The 24,607-nt window shown below is 33.7% G+C and overlaps 1 protein-coding gene across 1 annotated transcript in view; it reads right to left on the reverse strand.

Moving 5' to 3' along the window:
* Window positions 1-847: 847 nt before the first annotated feature.
* Window positions 848-24,607, reverse strand: part of LOC127728680 (uncharacterized) — a 42,707-nt gene continuing 18,947 nt past the window's right edge. The window contains exons 4-7 of the mRNA XM_052236286.1: window positions 19,327-24,114; window positions 14,980-15,134; window positions 14,447-14,559; window positions 848-1,882 (exon numbers count right to left, since the gene is read on the reverse strand). Of these exons, the coding sequence (XP_052092246.1) occupies window positions 1,747-1,882; window positions 14,447-14,559; window positions 14,980-15,134; window positions 19,327-24,114 (5,192 nt within the window). The 3' untranslated portion in view covers window positions 848-1,746. The remainder of the gene's footprint in view (window positions 1,883-14,446; window positions 14,560-14,979; window positions 15,135-19,326; window positions 24,115-24,607) is intronic.

Here is a 24,607-nt window from a genome sequence, read left to right on the forward strand (position 1 = left end):
TCAATGGCTTATGTCTCGAAAACAAGCCCACGGACTCTTGAATTTTTTCTGTTTTTTTAGTTCCTTTATTCATATACTTTCAATTTATAACAGTCTTTTAAAAAACTTGTTATTTTGAAACAGAGTAGCAAACATCCTTAAAGACAATTAACTCCAATACAATCAACATTAATTTAGAGCTCAATGATATATTTGTGCATAAACTATTTTCTAAAAATCCATCAAGAACTTTAATGGAAAGAGCTTATATAAGGCAATTTTTCACACAATCTTTTACAATTGCAAGGACCATAACTCCCAAAACTTTCACAATCACTACTGCTTTCAAGATATTGGTGTAAACCTATGATTTAAATCTTATTTAAGGATCTGATTGATTGCAAGGGAGAAAGTGCTTCCAACAAATTATTTAACACAATTTATATTTCCAAGGGCATATCTCCAATAACATTTTCTATACACAATGGTTTTTAAAAATTAGATATTGAAAGTCTGAGAAGAACTGCAAGAGCAATGTTTTCCATAATATGTATTTTAATTTAAAAGCATAACAGATGCCTAGTATTTCTATTCCTTTCAAATATGTTCAATACAATATCTCCCATGGTTACATAATAAAAGAACATATTGTAGTGTATGCCTTTATATTTTTACAGTTAGGGTTTTTTGCTTGTGAGAGAGCTGTCTACATATTCCATTATATTAATGTTCTATTTCTTTTACTGTATTTTTCTGTGTCATTTGGTCTCTTGTGGAGAGTTGTCTCATTGGCAATCATACCACATCTTCTTTTTATATAGATTGGGTTATCTCCCATTGAAGTTTAAATAGAAACCTATTATTTTACACCAATGTATATTTTACTGAATTTTTAGATTATATTTTTTAAAAAGAGTTCATTCTTTAAGAAATGAGTCAATCCTTTTAAACCTAGCATGTTAAAATTTTACAATTTATAGTAATTTAAAAATTACTAGTTTATTTTTCTTATGTGACTTTACAATTGGTTGTTTTGCAGACAGTAGATATTGATCCTACAGGATTGTGAGTATTCTTAATTCTATTCCAGTTCTACCAACATCACTGTAAAATTTCTTATCAATTGAACGGATAAAATAGAAAAGTGAAGCAGTCACTGTCCAGTCATAAGGCAACATAAATTATATTATTTGTGTACTGGTGTATGCATTTATAGCTGAAAAAATACATAAAATTCAGAAACATCGGATTCGGTTGCCCACTTGTCAATTTTTCAAATCACTAAAGTTGGAAATCTCTCTTTGAGGAATTGTTTAGAAGTATGTTGTAAACCTGGTATAAAATGATGTGTGTAACTGGGAGAAATTGTGAGATTTTCAACTGTCCAACAGTGGAAGATTTCACCCCCTGTATGGAGATATGATTCCACCCCCTGTAAGGAGATACGATTTCACCCCCAGTATTGAGATATAATTTTCAGATAGAGAATCCAATTTAATGAATTAATGATAATACAAGCTCTTTCATTTGTGTCTTACATCTGAAGATTTGACACCTGTGCTCTTCCATCAATAACCGCATGTAAAAACTCATGTAAATCACATATCACTAAACTTAAAATAAAATAATCACAATTGTAGTAAATCTTTATACCCCATTTGTTCAAAATCATAATTAAGATTCCCAGATGACTTAAGCAACAATAATAAAATGATAAGTATCTTCTGAACTCTGTGATCTATCATATGATATGGTCTCCTTCTGTCTTTATTTAACCTTCTTCTTCTTGGTAATTTTGCCTTTTGGTTTAATTTTCATTTCCATCTGTAAAGTGGTCTGCCTATCTAATTCTATCAAAGCCTCATGTATGGCTGCTTCCAGGTTAGAATTCATTTTTCTGCCTCTAAAAAGATCCAATGACAATTTCAGTGAGTCAGGTTATGGGTAGTTTTACTGTTTAAAATAAAATAAGTGTGTAATTTTCGATCACTTAACAACTATAAATAAATCATGGACAAATCTTCATTAAAAAGTATCAAATTTGATTACAACTTTAATTTTTTCTTTACCTGAATATAAATCTGACAAATGAGCTGTAAACTTTTATTTAGTATTTTATGTTGTTTACTCTATTTTAATATCTAACAAGTATTTGAAGAATAAGTTTATTCTTTAGAAAAAAGGTGTTGTTTTATTTTTTTTTTTAACTAACCATTTGTAGTGCTATATAAGTCTGTTATTCTTGCAAAAAGTTTTATAAAAATTTAACCACCAGATTTTTTTCTATTAAAGTTTAGAATATACCCCCACCGTCAATAAATAAAACTGATTATTTTAGTGAATTTTCTAATTCCAAGGACCATAACTCTGCACAAAATCATCAGACCAAAACAAAATTCAAACTTGATCTGTAACTTGTCATGATAAAACTATATACCAATTATCAAATCAATATCTTCGAGCATGATGAAATAAAATGATTCGCTGAGTGCAGCCTGATACGACCGCAGAGGTCAAACCCTAAACAGTTGGTACAAATTTGGACACAATATTCAAGCTTGATACTGTCTGAATTTGGATTGTGATCAAATTTTTGACATAATATAGATTTCTGACACAAAATAAATGTGGTCAAAGATCTTACAAATCTATTGTGCAATACTGTGCAATTGAAGATTTCTTCTTGAAACTTTTCAAAAATTCTAAATTTGAAAAAAAAAATATGTGAATCCTCTAAAAAAATTAATAAAAAAAAAATCCCCCCCCCCAACTTTTTGGAACCCCCCTTGGAGCAATAACCCCAAAATTCGATCCCAGCCTTTCCTTTGTAGTATGGAACCTTGTAGTACAATTTCAGAGAGATCCATACACTTAAACACAAGTTATTGTCTGGAAACTAGAATAAAATGCTCCGCAGGGCGCAGCTTGATACGACCGCAGAGGTCGAACCCTGAACAGTTGGGGCAAGTATGGACACAACATTCAAGCTTGATACAGCTCTGAATTTGGATTGTGATTAAATATTTGACACAGCATAGGTTTCTGACACAGAATGAATGTGGTCTAAGAACTTAAAAATTTTAAATTGGACATTCACCTATTATGGTCCAATATCCAAAATCTAAATACATGGTTAGATTCAGCATATCAAAGAACCCCAAGAATTCAATTCTTGATGACATCAAACAAAGTTTAATTTTGGACCCTTTTGACCTCAATATGGACAAAGTTGATAACGGGCCCAAAAATCAAAAATCTAAATACATGGTTAGATTCAGCATATCAAAGAACCCCATATATTCAATTTTTGTTGAAATCAAACAAGTTTAATTTTGGACCCCGATTTGGACCAACTTGAAAACTGGGCCCATAATCAAAAATCTAAATACATGTTTAGATTCAGCATATCAAAGAACCCCAAAAATTCAATTTTTGTTAAAATCAAACTTAGTTTAATTTTGGACCCTTTGGACCTTAATGTAGACCAATTTGAAAATGGAACCAAAAATTAAGAATCTAAATACACGGTTAGATTCGGCATATCAAAGAACCCCAATAATTCAATTTTTGATGAAATCAAACAAAGTTTAATTTTGGACCCTTTGGACCTCAATGTGGACCAATTTAAAAACGGGGCCCAAAATCCAAAAACTTAATACACGGTTAGATTCAGCATATTAAAGAACCCCAAGAATTCAAGAATAAAACCCCATTGAAATTGGTCAAGAAATAAGCAATTTATACGAAGTATCTTCTTTTGCACAATACTGTGCAATTGAATATTTCTTGCTATTGCGCAATACTGCACAATTGACAATTTCTTGCTATTGTGCAATATTGTGCCATTGGATTCTTGCTATTGCACAATACTGTGCAATTGAAGATTTCTTGGTATTGCGCAATACTGTGCAATTGAAGATTTCTTGCTATTGTGCAATACTGTGCAATTGAAAATTTCTTGCTATTGCACAATACTTATTATATAATAATTTACACATCCTGTTTGGTGTGTATCTCCTACCATATCAGTATTATTTGCTTTTAAATATAAATCAGAAATAACCAACTTAAAATGGAAAATTTTAAAAGAAAAAAAAAAAGGAAAAAAAGAAAAAAAGGAAAAAAAAAAAAAATCCCCCCCCAATTTTTTGAACCCCCTTATGATTCATCACCCCCAAACTCAATCCCAGCCTTCCCTTTGTGGTATGGCACCTTGCAGTACAATTTCAGAGAGATCCATACACTTGAACACAAGTTATTGTCTGGAAACTAGACAAATGTGTTTTTTGGCCCCTTTTTGGCCCCCAATTCCTAAACGTTTAGATCAATTACCCCCAAACTCAATTCCAGTTTTCCCTTTGTGATATGGAACCTTGTAGTACAATTTCAGAAATATCCAAACACTAACACACAAGTTATTGTCATGAAACTAGAAAAATGCTTGTTTTTTGCCCCTTTTTTGCCCCTAATTCCTAAAATTTCGAGGCAATTACCCCCAAAATCAATCCCAGCATTCCCTGTGTGATATGGAACCTTGTGGTACAATTTCAGAGAGATCCATACACTTGAACACAAGTTATTGTCTGGAAACTAGAAAAAATGCTTATTTTTTGCCCCTTTTTGGCCCCTTATTCCTCAACATTTTGGGCAATTACCCCCAAACTCAATTCCAGCTTTCCCTTTGTGATATGGAACCTTGTTGTACAATTTCAGAAAGATCCATACACTTACACACAAGTTATTGTCATGAAACTAGAAAAATGCTTGTTTTTTGCCCCTTTTTGGCCCCTAATTCCTAATATTTTGAGGCAATTACCCCCAAAATCAATCCCAGCATTCCCTTTGTGATATGGAACCTTTTGGTACAATGTCAGAGAGATCCATACACTAACACACAAGTTATGTCTGGAAGTTACAATAAAATGCTTCGCTGGGGCGCAGCTTGATACAACCGCAGAGGTCGAACCCTGAACAGTTGGGGCAAGTATGGACACAACATTCAAGCTTGATACAGCTCTGAATTTGGATTGTTATTAAATATTTGACACAGCATAGGTTTCTGACACAGAAAGAATGTGGTCTAAGAACTTGAATTTTTTTAATTTACCTATTATGGTCCAATGTCCAAAATCAAAATACATGGTTAGATTCAGCATATCAAAGAACCCCATATATTCAATTTTTGTTAAAATCAAACAAAGTTTAATTTTGGACCCCAACTTGGACAAACTTGAAAACTGGGCCCATAATCAAAAATCTAAACACATGTTTAGATTCAGCATATCAAAGAACCCCAAGAATTCAATTTTTGCTAAAATCAAACTAAGTTTAATTTTGGACCCTTTGGACCTTAATGTAGACCAATTTAAAAAACGGGACTTAAAATTAAAAATCTAAATACACGGTTAGATTTGTAATATCAAAGAACCCCAATAATTCAATTTTTGATGAAATCAAACAAAGTTTAATTTTGGACCCTTTTGACCTCAATATGAACCAATTTGATAGCGGGGCCCACAAATAAAAAATCTAAATTCATGGTTAGATTCAGCATATCAAAGAACCCCATATATTCAATTTTTGTTGAAATCAAAAAAAGTTTAATTTTGGACCCCAACTTGGACCAACTTGAAAACAGGGCCCATAATCAAAAATCTAAACACATGTTTAGATTCAGCATATCAAAGAACCCCAAGAATTCAATTTTTGTTAAAATCAAACTAAGTCTAATTTTGGACCCTTTGGACCTCAATGAAGACCAATTTAAAAAACGGGACCCAAATTAAAAATCTAAAAACACGGTTAGATTTGGCATATCAAAGAACCCCAATAATTCAATTTTCGATGAAATCAAACAAAGTTTAATTTTGGACCCTTTTGACCTCAATATGAACCAATTTGATAGCGGGGCCTACAAATAAAAAATCTAAATACATGGTTAGATTCAGCATATCAAAGAACCTCATATATTCAATTTTTGTTGAAATCAAACAAAGTTTAATTTTGGACCCCAATTTGGACCAACTTGAAAACTGGGCCCATAATCAAAAATCTAAACACATGTTTAGATTCAGCATATCAAAGAACCCCATATATTCAATTTTTGTTGAAATCAAACAAAGTTTAAATACTGGACCCTATCTTGGACCAACTTGAAAACTGGGCCCATAATCAAAAATCTAAACACATGTTTAGATTCAGCAAATCAAAGAACCCCAAGAATTCAATTTTTGTTAAAATCAAACTAAGTTTAATTTTGGACCCTTTGGACCTCAATGTAGACCAATTTAAAAAACAGGACCCAAAATTAAAAACCTAAATACACGGTTAGATTTGGAATATCAAAGAACCCCAATAATTCAATTTTAGATGAAATCAAACAAAGTTTAATTTTGGACCCTTTTGACCTCAATATGAACCAATTAGATAATGGGGTCCACAAATAAAAAATCTAAATACATGGTTAGATTCAGCATATCAAAGAACCCCATATATTCAATTTTTGTTGAAATCAAACAAAGTTTAATTTTGGACCCCAATTTGGACCAACTTGAAAACTGGGCCAAAAATCAAAAATCTAAATACATGTTTAGATTCAGCATATCAAAGAACCTCATATATTCAATTTTTGCTAAAATCAAACAAAGTTTAATTTTGGACCCTTTGGACATTAATGCAATTTGAAAACTGGACCCAAAATTAAAAATCTAAATACACTGTTAGATTCGGCATAACAAATAAATAAATGTGATCAAAGATTTTACAAATCTAATGCGCCATACTGTGCAATTAAAGATTACTTCTTGAAATTTTTCAATATTTGAAATTTGAAAAAAAAAAAATATTTGAAGAATAATTCTTTTTAATTTCTGAAATCTGAAATGAGAAAAAATTGGCCCCCCACAATTTCTTTTTATCCCCCCCCCTTTTTCCCCCCAAAAAATTCTTTCCCTCAAGATATGGTCATAATCTCAATTCAAATTTCCAATGGAGTTGGCAACCATAATTACCCATTTAAATTTACCATAGTGCTAACTTAATCTATTTTATAATAGAATTAATAAAAATATAGTGTCAAATCTTTCATATGGATTTTTTTGTAAAAAAAAAAGATGAAAACATTTGCAGATATTTTTACTGGTCTTCCTTTATAAATATGCATTTCTTTAAACATAATTTAAAAGCAGTGTAAGGGAAGTAACCAAAACGTTGTATTTGGATTACCTCCCTTACACTGTTTTAGATTATCTTTATTGTTCATTAACCATTACTTTATACATAATTTAAAAGCAGTGTAAGGGAGATAATTTCAATGATGTATTTGATTTATCTCCCTTACACTGCTTTAAATTATGTTTTGAACTAAAGTATTTGTCCATTAACCAGGACAACCTTGTTTTTCCCCCTTTTTTGCCCCTAATTCCTAAACGGCTTGAGCCATAACCCCCCAAAGCAAATCCTAACCATCCCTTTGTGGTATGGAAACTTGTAGTATAATTTCAGAGAGATCCATACACCGTTCCACAGTTATTGTCTGGAAACTAGAAAATGCTCATTTTTGGCCCCTTTTTGGCCCCTAATTCCTTAACTGTTGGTACCATAACCCCCAAAATCAATCCCAACCTTCCTTTTGTGGTATTTAACCTTATGGTCAAATTTCAAAAAGATCCATTCACTTAAACTAAAGTTAGAGTGCGAAAACCAATATGTATTCGGACGACGACGCCAGACGACGACGACGACGACGACGACGCCAACGTCATACCAATATACGACCACAAAATTTTTTTGCGGTCGTATAAAAATGCTTATTTTTGGCCCCTTTTTGGCCTCTAATTCCTTAACTGTTGGTACCATAACCCCCAAAATCAATCCCAACCTTCCTTTTGTGGTATTGAACCTTATGGTAAAATTTCATATAGATCCATTCACTTAAACTAAAGTTAGAGTGCGAAAACCAATGTGTCTTTGGACGACGCCGGACGACGCCAACGACGACTACGCCAACGCCATACCAATATACGACCGCAAAAATTTTTGCGGTCGTATAAAAATGCTTGTTTTTGGCCCTTTTTTGGCCCCTAATTCCTACATATTTGGGCAATTAACCCCAAACTCAATCCTAGCCTTCCCTTTGTGATATGGAACCTTGTGGTACAATGTCAGAGAGATCCATACACTTACACACAAGTTATTATCTGACAACTAGAAAAATGCTTGATTTTGGCCCCTTTTTGGCCCTTAATTCCGAAACTGTTGGCCCCAAAACCCCTAAAACAAATCCCAACCTTCTACTTGTGGTATTAAACATTGTCGTACAATTTCAGAGCAATAGAAATACTTATACACAAGTTATTATCCTGAAACTAGAAAAATGCTTGTTTTGGGCCATTTTGGGCCCCTAATTCCTAAACGGTTGGGACCATCATCCCCAAAATCAATCCCAACCTTCCTTTTTTGGTATTGAACCTTCTTAAAAAATTTCATAGAGATCTATTCACTAAGTTATTGTCCGGAAACCAATGTGTCTTCGGACGACGAAGCAGACGACGACGACATCATACCATTATACGATCCCAAAAATTTTTGTGGTCGTATAAAAAAGTGCAGAAAACTGATTATTTGAGTGAATTTTCTAAGTCCAAAGACCATAACTCTGCACAAAATCGTCAGACCAGAACAACATTTAAACTTGATCTGTAACTTGTCATGATAAAACAATACACCAAATATCAAATCTATAATGTCTTCAAGCATGAAGAAAAAAAGTGTGGAAAACTGATTTGCCGGACTGACGGATGGACAGACAGACAGATTGATTTGCCGGACTGATGGATGGACAGACAGACAGATTGATTTGCCGGACTGACGGATGGACAGACAGACAGACAGACAGATGGAGTGCAAACCTTAAGTCCCCTTCCACTTTGTCAGTAGGGGACTAATAAAGGAACACTGTTCCAATGCCCCCCACTAATACAAATATTTTATTGGTGCTTAGACAATAACTTCAAAATTAATTTTTTTTTACTTCTTAAAATTTTGATAAATATACTAAACGAAACTGAGGCATGAGATCTCTAACAATGTTACTTTCCATAAAATTTCAATTTCCAGGGAAATAACTCCTGTTAAAATCTGATTTTCATACTCTTCCAAGACCTTTCTGATGTAAACCTTTGATATAAATGTTATCAAAACCTGACAAGAAATGTAGGTGTGAGAGTGCTTACAATCGATGTTCAATATAAATTACATTTCAAAGGGACATAATGCCTTTAAAAATAGGTCATCCGCGGTGAATTTCAAACTCAAACAAGAGATTACTAATACAAAGCTTTTACATAAATTTTATAAAAATCTGACAAGAAATGTAGGCTTGAGAGGGCTTACAACGCAATCCACTATACAATTCACATTTCCAAGGGACATAACTCCTGTAAAATTATTACTGAGCACTGATTTTTGAATAAGTTCGAGACATTTGCTTATATAAACCTTTGATATAAATTTCATTACAGTCCTACAAGAAATGTAGGCTTGAATCTACTTCACCATTGGCGTAGCTTATGTTGAGGCAACCTAGGCAGTTGCCTCAGTAAAAAAAGAAATTAAAAAAAATTAAAAACTTTTCCTTTTTAATCTTTTAAACGATTTCCACCTTTTTCCACCTATTGCAGCAGACTAGCTACTAAACGCTAATAAACCGACTTGTTTTGTCTTGTCGCTATTGATTCATACCCTTTGCGAATTCAAGGCTTATAGAAACATTTTCCTCCTCTACTTGGAAATCCCTTTTACGGTAGTTTTCTGTAATCTAAATTTGTCGGAGTAAAAAAAATCGACCATATTTATTTAGTCCTAACCCATTGCAAGCAAAATCTGTAGAATATGATCGAGTCACTTAATCATTGAATCGGATAAATTATTTAATTTTGTGTGAGAATAATTTCTAGTATATGTGGGTATATGGATGAGGTTTATAGAAAACAGATAAATCGGTCCTGAAATTAATTTAAACTTAAAAAAAAATAGAGATTTGAAATGGTGCTAAAATATTAAAGAATGGAAAATCAAATTGTGGTCAAAAATAATAAAAAATAAATATTTGAAAACCCCATTCTGATCATTCAAACCCTCATTTATAACCGTGAAAATTGAAACATCGGTGTGTGTTGACATTTTCCCCTACTTGTAGAACTTCAAATACACAGAGTTTCATCGACTTTGGTACCAATCAAAATAAAATATGCATCAATCAACATGCACAGAAAATAATTTATATGTTGCGGTTCTCAAGTTTTATTCTAGCGATTTAAATTTATAGTTTTCACTAGCAGGGAATTTAAATATTTAAAGGAGTCACTAATTCCAGAGAAATATTTATCATATGTCTGTTAGATACATAATGTCAGTTTATATATAAAAATTTCAACCAAATATTGTTTTCATTTATTATGAAGACTTCAGAGTAACTTACATGTTAGTACTTCGCCTATTGTCACTTTCATATTGAATGGATAAAGTTCAAAACCATTTAATAATTTGAAGACCTTCCAATGAATACCAGGACGAAACACAACCAATACAAGTGCCGTGGTGCACTTTACATGTAGCATGTGTTTATCTCCTAGTTCATCAAGAAAATCTGCTGTTCAATCCGTCCGTCGTTTTGAGATGATTATCTATAATTCGCTGATTCGTGACCCACGACCAAGTGAGTAAATGATCATCAGAAAAATTATTTCAAATAAATCTTAATCGTTGTGTTTGTTTTTCTGTATTGAAAATTCTGTACAGGTTTCTTCTGTCCATCGAACAAGATCATGATTTCTTTTGATATGTCGTTAAATCATATGCCACAGTGTTGTACAGCCACCTATATTAGAGTGTACGACGGCTTGGAAATATATTCGGAGATTAGGTTTTTGAGCTGGCTTTCAGTTATTGCTAGAAAGTCAGGAAACTGACTTGTCAGTGGTTGTCTTACGTGATATCTTCACGTGTTTTTTTCAACTTGAGTCGACCATAGATTAGATAGTATTGGTTTAAATCATACACAACTTTCTATAGACTCAGGACAATTTTGAACTGGAGAAATCCATCTCCTGTATTCGTAAAGAATTTTTAATCTGTGTAGTCCACTGAAAGGATTCGATTCTAGTGAAAAAGTGATAAATGCTTTTGAATAATGTATTCATCTGAACATTGAAAATGATGCAGGTTCCAGAAATCACAAATAAATCGGTAGTATAACTTAGTGTAAGGCATATTAACATTATTATGTTGAATTTAAATTAAACAACAACTATCATTTTTAATAGATTCTTCTTGTTCAAATTATAAAACCTCGATAGCTTCTACGGGGGGGGGGGGGGGGGGGGGGGGGGGGGGGGGGGGGGGGGGGGCGCAGCCCACCAGACCCCCTGCATCGGTAAAACCAGAAAGCAACCTACGCCACTGTTCACTTGGATAGTCGTCTCATTTTTCAATGATGCATCTCCTTATTTTATATTAAGAGAGCTAACAATGCAATTTCAATATAACTTATATTTCGAAAGGCATAGTTGATCTGCACTGATTTTAAAACTTGTCAAGAGACATTGCTGATATAAGCCTTTAAAAAAAATTTCATAACAATCCTCTAAGTAATGTAGGCTTGAGAGCACTGACAATACCTTTTTTTCATAGAATTCATATTTGCAAGGGGCATAACCCTTTACAAACTAGTATTGAGGACAGAATCTATGCAGTCATTACAAACAAGTATGGTGTAAATACTTAAAAATAATGTTTTCTAACATGTTCAAGACTTTGCTGTGATAAACCTTTGTTCTGAATTTCACAAAAATCTGAAAAGAATTGTACATGTGAGAGCATTTACAAGACAGGACTGACGCAGGAACAGACAGAAGAATGGTATTTCTGTGTCCCCTGCACTTAGTAGTGCGGGGCAACTAATCATTACCAATTTATATGCAATCAAGAGATTTGAAAGACAGAGCCATATAAAACAAGAAATGATTGTAACAGGATGCTGTTACGAAGTCTCCCAAACAAAGCTCCCATAATTCGTAATTCCCAGGGTCGCCTGACATTGGGCAAAGTCCAGTGAAAATTGGTTTGGTCCAGTAAAGTTATATGCATTAGTGATGCCTAGGGACTAACCCTGTATATCATTCAAATCATCTTGGCATGACAAACCAGAATATATATGGTATAAGGGTGGGGATCTCGACCATTTACAAATTACTAGAACATTGGGGGTGGGGGGAACCCCTGGGGCCTAACCCTATACTTCATTCAAATGTTCGAGACATGACGAACAGGAATATATATGGTTTAGGGGTGGGGATCTCGACCATTTACAAGATATTAGAACATTGGGGGTGGGGGGAACCCCTGGGGACTGACCATATACGTCATTCAAATGTTCAAGACATGACGAACAGGAATATATATGGTTTAGGGGTGGGGATCTCGACCATTTACAAGATATTTGAACTTTCTCAAATGGCAGGGGGTCGGGATGACCCCTGGGGACTAACCCTGTATATCATTCAAACCATCTTTGCATGACAAACCAGAATATGTATGGTTTAGGGGTGGGGATCTTGAACACTTACAAGATATAAGAACTTTCTCAAATGGCAGGGGGTGGAGGTGACCCCTGGGGACTAACCCTGTATTTCATTTGATTTGCTTTATAATGACAAACCAGAATATATATGGTTTAGGGGTGGGGATCTCGACCATTTACAAGATATTAGAACTTTCTCAAATGGCAGGGGGTCAGGATGACCCCTGGGGACTAACCCTGTATATCATTCAAACCATCTTAGCATGACAAACCAGAATATATATGGTTTAGGGGTGGGGATCTTGACCACTTACAAGGTATTAGAACTTTCTTAAATGGCAGAGGGTGGGGGTGACCCCTGGGGACTAACCCTGTATTTCTTTTAATGTGCTTTATCATTTAGAACATTTTCAATTAAATAGATTGTGTCTATCACAAACGGTTTTCAATTTATAATCATTTGAAAATTTAAAAAAATAAAATCCCATAGGGTTCTATAGTAAAACCCTCCTTTCATTTCGCCCCTCAAAGTACCCCTTTATAAACCCTATTGCACAAACAAAACCCTGATTGCACCACTAGACATGTTAGTCTAACATATTGTGAAACCCTAAGTTAATCTGACAAGCGGTTTCGGAGAACGGGTGCGGACAAGTTCAAATTCAAATGTGGCGGAAGAGGAAGAGGAAGAAGAATAATAATAATAATAATAAGAACTGAGCAAAAACAATAAGTCTTCCCAAACTTCGTTTGAGAGACTTAATAAAAACAAGAGTGAATACACTGAAATGTCTTGCTTAATTTACTGACCATTGATTTTAGGTTGATCGTCCTAAATATAAAGTTTTACTACAAGTATCACATAAACTTAAAATGGTAAAAGAAAATGTTCAGATTAACCAAGCCAGAAATACATGTACACCTTAAAATCATTCCATATACCAAATATAGTTGACCTATTGCTTATAGTATACAAGAAACAGACCAAACCATGAAATCTTTATATTGAGTAAAGAACCATGAAAATGATGTCAAGGTCAGATGAACCCTGCCAGACAGACATGTACACCTTACAATCATTCTATGCTTTAAATATAGTTGACCTATTGCACATAGTATCCAAGAAACAAACTTAACCAGGAAAACTTAACATTGATCAATGAACCATGAAAGTGAGGTCAAGGTCAAACGAACCCTGCCAGACAGACATATACACCTTACAATCATTACATGTTTTAAATATAGTTGACCTATTGCATATAGTATCTAAGAAACAAACTTAATCAGGAAAACTTAACTTTAACCACTGAACCATGAAAATGAGGTCAAGGTCAGATGCCAGTTGGTCATTTACACCTTACAATCATTCCATACACCAAATAAAGTAAACCTATTGCTTATAAAATCTGAGATATGGACTTGACCATGGAAACTTAACCTTGTTCACTGATCCATGAAATGAGGTCGAGGTCAAGTGAGAAATTAAGAATACTAAAAATCTTACCTTTTTTTTTCAAGGAGTCACTGAACCATGAAAATGAGGTCAAGGACAATGGACATATGACACACAGAAACTTCATAACATAATGCATCTATAAACAAAGTATGAAGGATCCAGTTCTACCTTCTGAAATATTAAGCTTTTAAGAAGTTTGTTCACACCGCCGCCACCAGATCACTATCCCTATGTCTCGCTTTCTGCGACAGAAGTTGCAGGCTCAACAAAAATTACAGCCAAATGATCTCCAACGATTAAATTATCATTGATTTTTATAGACATTGCACAAATGTGGTAGAACTTAACATTTGAATTCCCTTTTAGGGGTTCCCCTTTATTTTCAAGTAATGTTCACACTTCCCTTAGATACAGTCTGAGGAAATACTTACTTTTTGTTCTTTTTCTTTGATTTTTGATGTCCTTCTAGTCCTTCAGTTAAAGTTTTCAGTTTTAACATTTCTACTTGAGTGAAAGTATGATCACCAAACCATTTTACCCAACACTGAAAAAAAAAAAACAAGATGTACTCTGATGTATTGTTCACTAACTATACAACACTCTCAATTTTGTTGACTCTAATTTGCATTAAATATGTGAATCAATCAAATTTTGCTATTTGCCCAATATGTCAAGAAGCTATGACTGTTGTTGCTGACAAAAATGTGATTTAATTTCATAAGTTCTTTATACAAAAAAGAAGTAATTTACAAAAGGAACTGACAACAGGTCAGCTTGGCGTATATATCAAAAAGCCTCGACTTATAGTTGCTGAAGAAATGCAACAGAAATGATTTACAGACTTACAGATGCAGACAAACTGACTGAGGTAAACCAGATTATAGTTACAGGAACAAGCTCCAATGAACAGATAAAAGTACACATAGTATGTCCATCTTAAATAGATATAAAATATTAGTCATACCTTTCCAGGTTCTAATTCCTCTGCTTCATAAACTTCAGACTCATGTACAACTTTTCCTGGCCAAGAAGGAAACCCACGGATCTGTCCCCAAACCAAATCTCCAATAGAAAAGTCATGTAATCCTTTTACTGGACTGGCAGACTCAAAAGTGTCATCTAAAATAAAATCCTGCAAGTCTCAATAGAATCTTCTTTGCAATACAAGGTACACAAGGTGTCATCTAATTTTATTTTTCATTTAGTACCAAGTGTAAGATTTGGAATAATTTAATAATTTGTTTAAGTAAAACATACCCATCTAAGAGTGCACTTCACAAAAAAAGAGTTTTTTTTTTATATTTACTAATACAGCTAAATAGTTTTAGAGGTAGAGTTATATCCCTTAGACATTCATATTTTTTTTCCTCAGTAAAAAAAATTATATTTTTTTCTTGAATTTCTAGACTAAATTGCTCTAATGGAATGTTTAACTCTCTGTCTTTACTATTAATAAAAAGAACATTTCATGGACAATGATAATCCTATTCGTCTGCTATTTTCAATAAACTATCTGTACTAACCATATAATTAAAGAGCTTTTATTGACACAATAATATAAGGTCAAATTGAGTGAATGTGGTGAGGTAGTTTCAAAATATTTAACAACAAGAGGCTGTCAGAGTGACAGCAAACCGGATTTCCTACAGAGGTCGAACCCTGAACAGTTGAGCAAGTATGGACACTACATTTAAGCTTAAAACAGCTCTGAATTTGGATTGTGATTGAATATTTGAAACAGCATAGGTTTGTGACACAAAATGAATGTGGTTTAAGAACTGAAATACTTGAAATTGGACATTAAAATACCTATTATGGTCCAATGTCAAAAATCTAAGTACATATTAGAATCGGCATATCAAAGAACCCCAAAAATTCAATTTTTTATGAAATCATACAAAAGTTTAATTTAAGACCCTTTGGACCTCAATGTGGACCAATTTAATAAAGGAGCCCACAATCCAAAATCTCTCCATACATGGTTAGATTCAGCATTTCAAAGAACCCAATAAATCATTTTTTTGTTGAATCAAACAAAGTTTAATTTTGGACCCTGATTTGGACCAACTTGAAAACTGGGCCCAAAAATCTAATATTTAAATACAGGTTTAGATTCAGCATTTGAAAGAACCCTATATATATTTAATTTATGTTTAAATGAAACACAGGTTAATTTTATCCATAATATTTTCTGTGCAAAGGGAAATAACTCAAACTGGATAAATAGTTCTCTAAAATTAGATATGATGCAATTTTTCAAATTATAATCAATAATATAATAACAACAACCAGTGATGACTAAGTTCTCTAAAATTAGATATGATTTAACACTCAAATATTGCTAGAATCAGCATATCAAAGAACCAAAGAATTCAATTTTTGATGAAATTAATCAAAAGTGTAATTTAGGACCCTTTGGACCTCAATGTGGTATTATCTTATTAATAATGAAAAGAAATACAGGTTTAGATTAAGCATTTCAAAGAACCCTATATATATTCAATTTATGTTGAAATCAAACACAGTTTAATTTTGGACCCCAATTTGGACCAACTTGAAAACTTGGCCCAAAATCAGAAATCTAAATATATGTTTATTAATAGACAATATATGCTTAGTTTTTAAAGGAGTTTACTTCATAAAAAAAAATATATATAGCATTCAGAAAATTAATTTTTACAGAATAACAAACAAACTTGCCACAAAATTCTACAAACAATTTACCAAAGAAAAGAAAAAAAAATCCCAAAATTTTATTTATCATTAATACAATGTCATTTCAAAATCTATAAAACTTATCAGTAACAAGAAATTATTTTAACAGAATGCTGTTACGAAGTCTCCCAAACAAAGCTCCAACAATTCGTCATTCCCATTGTCGCTTGACATTGGGCAATGTCCAGTACAAATTGGTTTATGATATGCATTAGTGACACCTATGGATTGACCCTGTATGTCATTCAAATCTTCTTGAAATTACGAACAGAAATTTATATGGTTTAGGGGTGGAGATCTCGACCATTTACAAGTTCTCAAAAGGGAGGGTGATCCCCAAGGACTCTCCCTTTATTTCATATGAATTGTTTTTTTGTCCTGTACAAGAATATATATGGTTTAGGGGTGGGGATCTCAACCGTTAGAAAATTAGAAACACAAATGACCATAACAATTTAATAAACAATCTAACTAATTTCAAAGTGAAATTATTAGATAGGGGTTATGATAATGTCGAAATAGATGATAGTATTACTGATGCTTTATCAATTGACCATACTGAATTATTACAGCAAAATAAATCGAAGGAAAAAGAAAATATTCCGTTAGTTTTGATAACTATATATAACCCATATATATATATACGTAAAATAAAGAAACGGGAATTTATTACAGTTTGACGAATATTGTGTATAAATATTCAATGCTGCACCAATAGTTGCGTATAGCAAACATAAAAGTGTTGGAGATATGCTTAGTAGATCAAAGTTGAAGACTTTAACATAAAATTGACAGTTATATTAAAATAATGCATCTAAAATGACCATCCCAAGCCAGAGCCTCTAATCCCAAGCTTTAACGGTTTCGGGGGTGGAGATTTTGACCGTTTACAAGTTTTCAAAAAAAAAAAGGGGGTAGGGGTGACCCCAGGGGACTCCCCCTCAATTTCATTTGATTTGTTTTATTGTCCCATTCAAGAATATATATGGTTTAGGGGTGGGGATCTGGACTGTTTACAAGTTATCAAATTGAAGGGGGGTGGGGGTGACCCCAATGGACTTCCCCTATATATCATTTGATTTGTTTTATTGTCCCATTCAAGAATATATATGGTTTAGGGGTGGGGATCTCGACGGTTTACAAGTTCTGAAACAGGATGGGGTGGGGTGACCCCAGGGGACTCGCCTTTTATTTCATTAGATTAGTTTTATTGTCCCATACAACAATATATATGGTTTCGGGGTAGGGATCTTGAACATTTACAAGTTTTCAAAAAGAAGGGGGGTGGGGTGACCCCCATGGACTTCCCCTACATTTCATTTGATTTGTGTTATTGTCCCGTACAAGAAGATATATGGTTTAGGGGTGGGGATCTCAACCATTTACAAGTTCTCAAACAGGAGGGGGTGGGGGTGACCCCAGGGGACTCGCCTTTTATTTCATTTGATATGTTTTGTTGTCACATACAAGAATATATATGGTTTCAGGGTTGGGATCTTGACCGTTTACAAGTTTTCAAAAAGTAGGGGGTGGGGGTGAACCTGGGGACTCCCCAAATATTTCATTTGATTTGTTTTATTGTCCCATACAAGAATATATATGGTGTAGGGGTGGGGATCTCAACCGTTTACAAGATAAAAGCACATTCACAAATTGAAAGGGGGTGGGGGCAAGAATATATATGGTTTAGGGAGACTTAATTATCTACAAAATGTCTAATAATGAATAGTAAATTTAAAATTTCATTTATACAGTCCTACTAGTCATGCTAGTAAATTTCAAACTTTATATATACAGTCCTACAGATCTTATCAGGAAACAGAAAATTTTCAAATAAATCTGTCACTCCAATGATATTATATGCTAAGATATAACCCAGATCTAATTAATAATTAATAATGTAATTAACTTCAAAATGTTTAATAATATAGCTTATAATCATTACCACTTAGGAAATAGATAATTTTCAAATAAATCTGTCACTCCAATTTTTATTGTGAGATAAGACATTATGCTTAGTCATAAAAAAGATAACAAGAGTAAAATATTTAAAAATTCCACTTTTGGATATTAAAAATGGCAATAACTCACAAAGGAGATATACTTATATCTTGAAAATTGAACAAGACCTTCATTAAGTCCCAGGAAACAACATATTTAAATTTGAAAAAAATTTGTTAAAGCGTTTTCATGTTATTGTGCTGACACTGTTTGGCAGCCACCCGTAGGTCCGCCCAGCCGCCCGCCGTATATCATCATTTTAATAACCGATTTTTCGTTAGAAAAATCTGGTTAAAAACCCATAGCCAAAATGACCATATGGCAACTATATCTAGCCTGCCAACAATGGCTAAAGCTTAACTATATTTTGCAAAAGAAAATATTTGATAATAATATGATGTTTGCTGAACATGCTGAATAGGATTATTGTTATCCAATAAGCAGATGACAGGTTATAATAACAATTACACTATATCTATGAATTTGGAACTTCAGTAACATTATGGGCTAATACCTTCTTATCATGCTTATCATACCTCCAATCACCTGACACTTTCATCAAAAAGAAAATTATTATAACTGGTACTAAAATTACCTGTAACATCAATTTCTTCCTCCTCAAAACTTCTTTTCTGTGACATATTAATGGCCTCATTTTCACTGGGTTGTAAGGAAATGACATTCTGATCAACATCCTTGCCCATGTTTCGGGTCTGACATGACAGATTCACTGGAGAGTTTGATATGGAAGTGTTTTCAATACATGAAGGCACAGATACATCTAACAATGTCTCTGTTGAATATAAAGGTTGTTCAGAACTGTATTTCTTTATTGAAGACTGTGTTGAAATTCTATATTTTGATTGGGTTTTAGATGACATCACAGATGAATCAACTACACCACTACTACTAGTACATACATTCGCACATAAACTGTCTTGTTTTTTAATGTAAACAAGATTCACCGGTTCACTTGTATAGTTTGTATGGCACATACTGACATTTTCTGTCAAATTTTCAGCAGTGCTACAATTACTACTAGCACCACTTAAAGTATTTCTTAGACCATGAAAAGCACCAGAATTTTCACTGTCAGTTTCAATTTCAGAGGTATGAGTGTCATATAAATTTTCTACCTGAATATCTTCTTCATCTTCATCTCTTTCCATGGGTGATGATTGACCACATGTTGTATCCGCAACATCACCATTATAGTCCTCCCTGTCCTCCTCAATAGAGTTCAGATAATTGGAGTCATCGTCACCCTCATCAAAATCTGTGCAAGTTCCTTTATCTTCTGAATTGCCAGATCCGTCTTCATCATTTCCTGGACTTTCCTGGCATGTAGTAGACACAATGGAAACCATTGTTTCAGGAGTATCTTTCCCTGTAATGGGATTTTCTTTTGTTGTCATGGAAATGTCTCTACTGGCACTAGTCGTCACAGGTAAGCTGTTCCCTTGGAGACTGAACTGACTAATCAATGACTGCATATCTTGAAGCTGTTGAATTTGCTGAAGCAACTGTTGTTGTAATTGTAATGTTTGTATCTGCATAGCTGTCAGATTTCCTGTATTCAGATTGTTCCATACTTGTTGCTGAACATTCATCACGTTTAAAGGTGCTCCCACTTGGGATAACCCAATCTGCACTTGTCCATTAAGCATTTGCAAATCTGGCATATTACATAATTGAGGAATTGCAGTTTTATCCAAATTCATATTCACTGGCAATGAATTTGCTCCCAGATACTGCATCAATGGCATATGTAAATTTGGCATAAGAACCATTTGTCCATTGGTTGATTGGATGTTCTGTTGCTGTAGCAACTGATCACCATAATTCACAGACATTTTTGTGATATTTGGCATTTCAGTAGGTTTCACCAAATTAGGCTGAGATTCAAGAGGTAACACCTGTGTTGTACTCTTGTTGGATAAACTTCCTATTGTATTTGCTCCTGTCATAATTCCATGTATGCTTTGACTTGTATTATCCATATTTACAAATGCATGTGTCTGATGGTCATTTTGAAGTGGAATACATTGAACATTGTTTTGTGGGATTGTTATGCCATTCTGTTCTGGCAGTACCACTTGTCCATTTGGAAGTAAATTCATTCCTAAGTTATTGCCAATAATATTCATTAGTGGTTGTCCTAAATTCTGTGGTAATCCAGATAAATTTGGCAATATATGGGGTAAGCTATTTGATATGTTTGATGGTACAGAATTAGGAATGGTAACAGAATTTACTGAAACCCCTGGGACAGAATCAACTGTTTTGGAATTCAAATTTAATACTGTTGTTGCTAATACGGAACTGTTCAATGACTTTTCTGAAGTTTGAGGTTTACTTATAATAGTATCAATGCCTTTTAGAGTATTTCTATTCAAGTTAATTGGCTGTCTCAACAATTTAGCAACAGATTCATGTCCAGAGACAATGTCACTCTTTGGATTACTTCCTTGTAGTTTTGCTGAATTTAGCGTTTCTGTATTAGATTGTGTAGCAAGAAAAGTACTCCCATCAGCTGATACAAGTGATACATTGTTGCCCATTGCAATACTTGTCTTAACTTGACTCACATACGGTAACTGTGTCTGTGTAACTGATGGAATTATTGGGAAATTCATAGTTTGTTGAGCCATTTGAGCTCTAGCAGCTGCAGACAGCAATGTACTTGCTGGAAACTCATTTGATTTTGCACTGCTAAGCACCTGTTGTATTGCACTTCGATTTGAAAAAGACTTGACTGCTGGCTGAGTCATAGATGATGATGTCACGCTGGTAACAGTTTTTTTAGGTGAAATCTTTTTTACAATTGGACCTACAGGTGGAAAACCTTTCTTAGCATTTGACAAAATATCCAATATTTTATTGTTTTGTATTGTATTCTTATCAGAATGAGATTCTGGTGTTTTCTCCTTAGAAAGTTTTGTGGCAGTATGATGAACAACAGAGCTAGGAGTTATTGTCTCATTCATAGAAAGGCCTTCGTTACCTGAATCTGGGGACAAGGATTCACATCGGTCTTCTGTGAACATATCTGATTCATTACATTCTAATATGGAATGAGATTCTGAAATCGGGATTGGTAATCCCCAGTGTTTATTTTTAAAAGCAGATCCAACCTTTGAGAGGCTAGTACTATTAGTCACAACCATACCATGTGATGCACTACTTAATGTAAATGGTGTTGAAACTGACATTGAAGTTGTAGTTTTAGTGATATTACTCACTTTACTAGACGAAACAGTTGCGGTCTTAACATCCCCATCGACTGTGTCATTCTTATCATCTTTCTTTGAGGGATTCTTCGATTTTTTTGCTGGGCTAGATAAATTAGAGGTTAATGAACTACTTATAAGCACTGTTTGTTCTGCCAAAAAAGCAGATGGATCATCCATGAAAGATGCTGATGTTGAAACTTTGGGAATAGGACCTTTCCCATGATCCTGTAACTGACTAACATCTACATTTGGGGGTGGTGTGTCACTGTCATATACACAATTGACTTTCTTTTTTACTTTTTCTTTCTTGTTGGTTTTTGGAGATTTCTTCCTTATTGGTATTTTTGGATCCATCCAAGCATCATTCATCATTGGATAAGAAGGAAAATTAAACATTCCTGGAGTCATGAGCTGTCCTGTAAATGGGTTTAAGCCGAAAGGATTCACTTGAGAATTAGAAACAGGTGGAAATACTCCATGCATCATGGGATATCTTAACTGGTACATAGAAAACGAATCATATGATGCTGGAGGTTTAGGTGACTTTCTGGATGATGCTGTACCTCCATAATTTGTGCTGCCCCCTTTTTGCTGCTTTGATGCTGGTTTTTGTGTTGATCGAGGAGAAATTTGTTTCTTTTCTGCCGTCTCATGCCCTTTAACTGCATTTATACTTGATAATATTGATGTGACAATAGTACTTGGCACAGAAATTCTCAAATCACGACTATCAGGTTTCCCCTCTGTTTTTGTAGTTTGCTGAACAGAACTAGTCACATTAGTTGTTTGTGTATTCGAAGCCACAGTGTTAATCAATGCTTCAGTAGCTGTTATATATGTGTCCTTTAAAATACCCAATGAAGATGACGGTTGAGCAATGTTATTATTTTTGCTAATAGTTGGTGATTCGTTTGTTAATGTTGACAAAGTAGTTTGTGAATCATTTGTTACCGATGACAAGGTTCTAATGATGCATGCTGTCTTTTCTGTAGGCAGAAAGGTTGACTTTTTAGGTAAGTCTCTATTTGAAGATGTATTTGAAGAAAACTTTGAATCACTTTTACTAATGACAGCTGTTGATTGGCTAGTTGTAGTCACATAAATTTCATCTGTTATTACTAGGGCTTCCATTTTCTTTTTTGTTTCAGCAGATGTTGTAGAATTAATTGTACACTTTATTTCATTTTCCAATATAGTATGGTCATTTTCTATATCAGTAGCTGCTTCTTCAGATGCAGAAATGTCTGTTTGGTTATTGGGTACAATGGTTTTGTTTGATTGGTTGGCAGTAGAAACACTGCTACATGTAGAACTACTGGGTTTTACTTGGTTTTCATCATCTTTATTTTTCAACATCTCATCAGTCAGTGATTCATCAATCTCCATTTTTTCGTCTATACATGCTATGCATGAAGTATCTTTATCTATTTTAGATAAAACGTCATGTTCAGGAGAGAGCAATTCTCCTGTTTCATTCTTCTTGGATATTACATTTTCTTCAAGACTTGATGATATTTCATTGTCTCCAGATCTATTTTCTGTCACATCCATAACTGTGGAATCTACACGAATACTTTGTGGACTTTCTCTGTGTGTAGAAATCTTTAACATACTGTTTGATTTTACATTCTCATCTCCAGATAACAGTGTATCAGGCTTTTTATCAATCAATGTTTCTTGAGATGAATTGATTTCAGATGTATTGTTATAAAACTCAACATTTGCTTCACTGAGAGGTGTAACAACCAACCTGACATTGTCTGATATGCTAGTCTGTAAATTATCATTATCATGTGCTTCAATACTTATACTGGTAGCTGTTTGAACATTTTTTAACAAATTTTGTGGTATGTTGTCATTTAACTGACTTGTAACAGGAACAAAATTAGTGACTGAACTTAAAGGTTGGTTTCCTTGTGAAACACTGTGTAAATGATTGTAATGTGGTTTTTCTGGAATGCTTGTGTTTGTGTTATTTGATATTTCACTATGCACTTTGTTTTCGGCCAAACTATGTGGAATATATACTAAATCAGAAATTCTTGTGTCTGTCTGTTTAATCTTGTCTCTCTCTGCTATCAGCTGTGAAACTAACACACCATCATAAGGAACTGGTTTCCCTATTTTACTTTTGGTTTTCTTCTTTTGATCTAAAAAGAAGTTAATCATTCTGATCAATATTCAAAACTTCACAGAATATGTAATAAGTATACAAAAATGTTCAACCTCAATAAAACATACTATCTACCATGTCTACAAGCAACTGTGTGCAACATGTTTTTTTATTCTAATAAAATTGAGAATGGAAATGGGGAATGTGTCAAAGAGACAATAACCCTATTTTCTATTCATTTCAATTTGTACTGTTTTATGGCCAACCTTGCTTTAGAAAATCCTTCAGATCAGAATTGGACAGAATGTCTTGCATAGACCGTGTTATTTTAACATGTTTAAAGGTCACATTATCAATATATTCAATCATTTAATCTTGAAAAGAGAACACATACAAATGATATACATGTATTACTACTGTCAGTAAACAGTATGTCTTTTTTTTTCTTTTTGCCAAGATGTTGTCCCTTTTTATGAAGGAATTTGAATTCCCCTTGATATCTCCTTTACTTTAGGTCAACCGTATTCTTG

This window comes from Mytilus californianus, unplaced genomic scaffold (genome assembly GCF_021869535.1).
Source record: "Mytilus californianus isolate M0D057914Y unplaced genomic scaffold, xbMytCali1.0.p SCAF_2, whole genome shotgun sequence".
Classification (NCBI taxonomy): domain Eukaryota; kingdom Metazoa; phylum Mollusca; class Bivalvia; order Mytilida; family Mytilidae; genus Mytilus; species Mytilus californianus.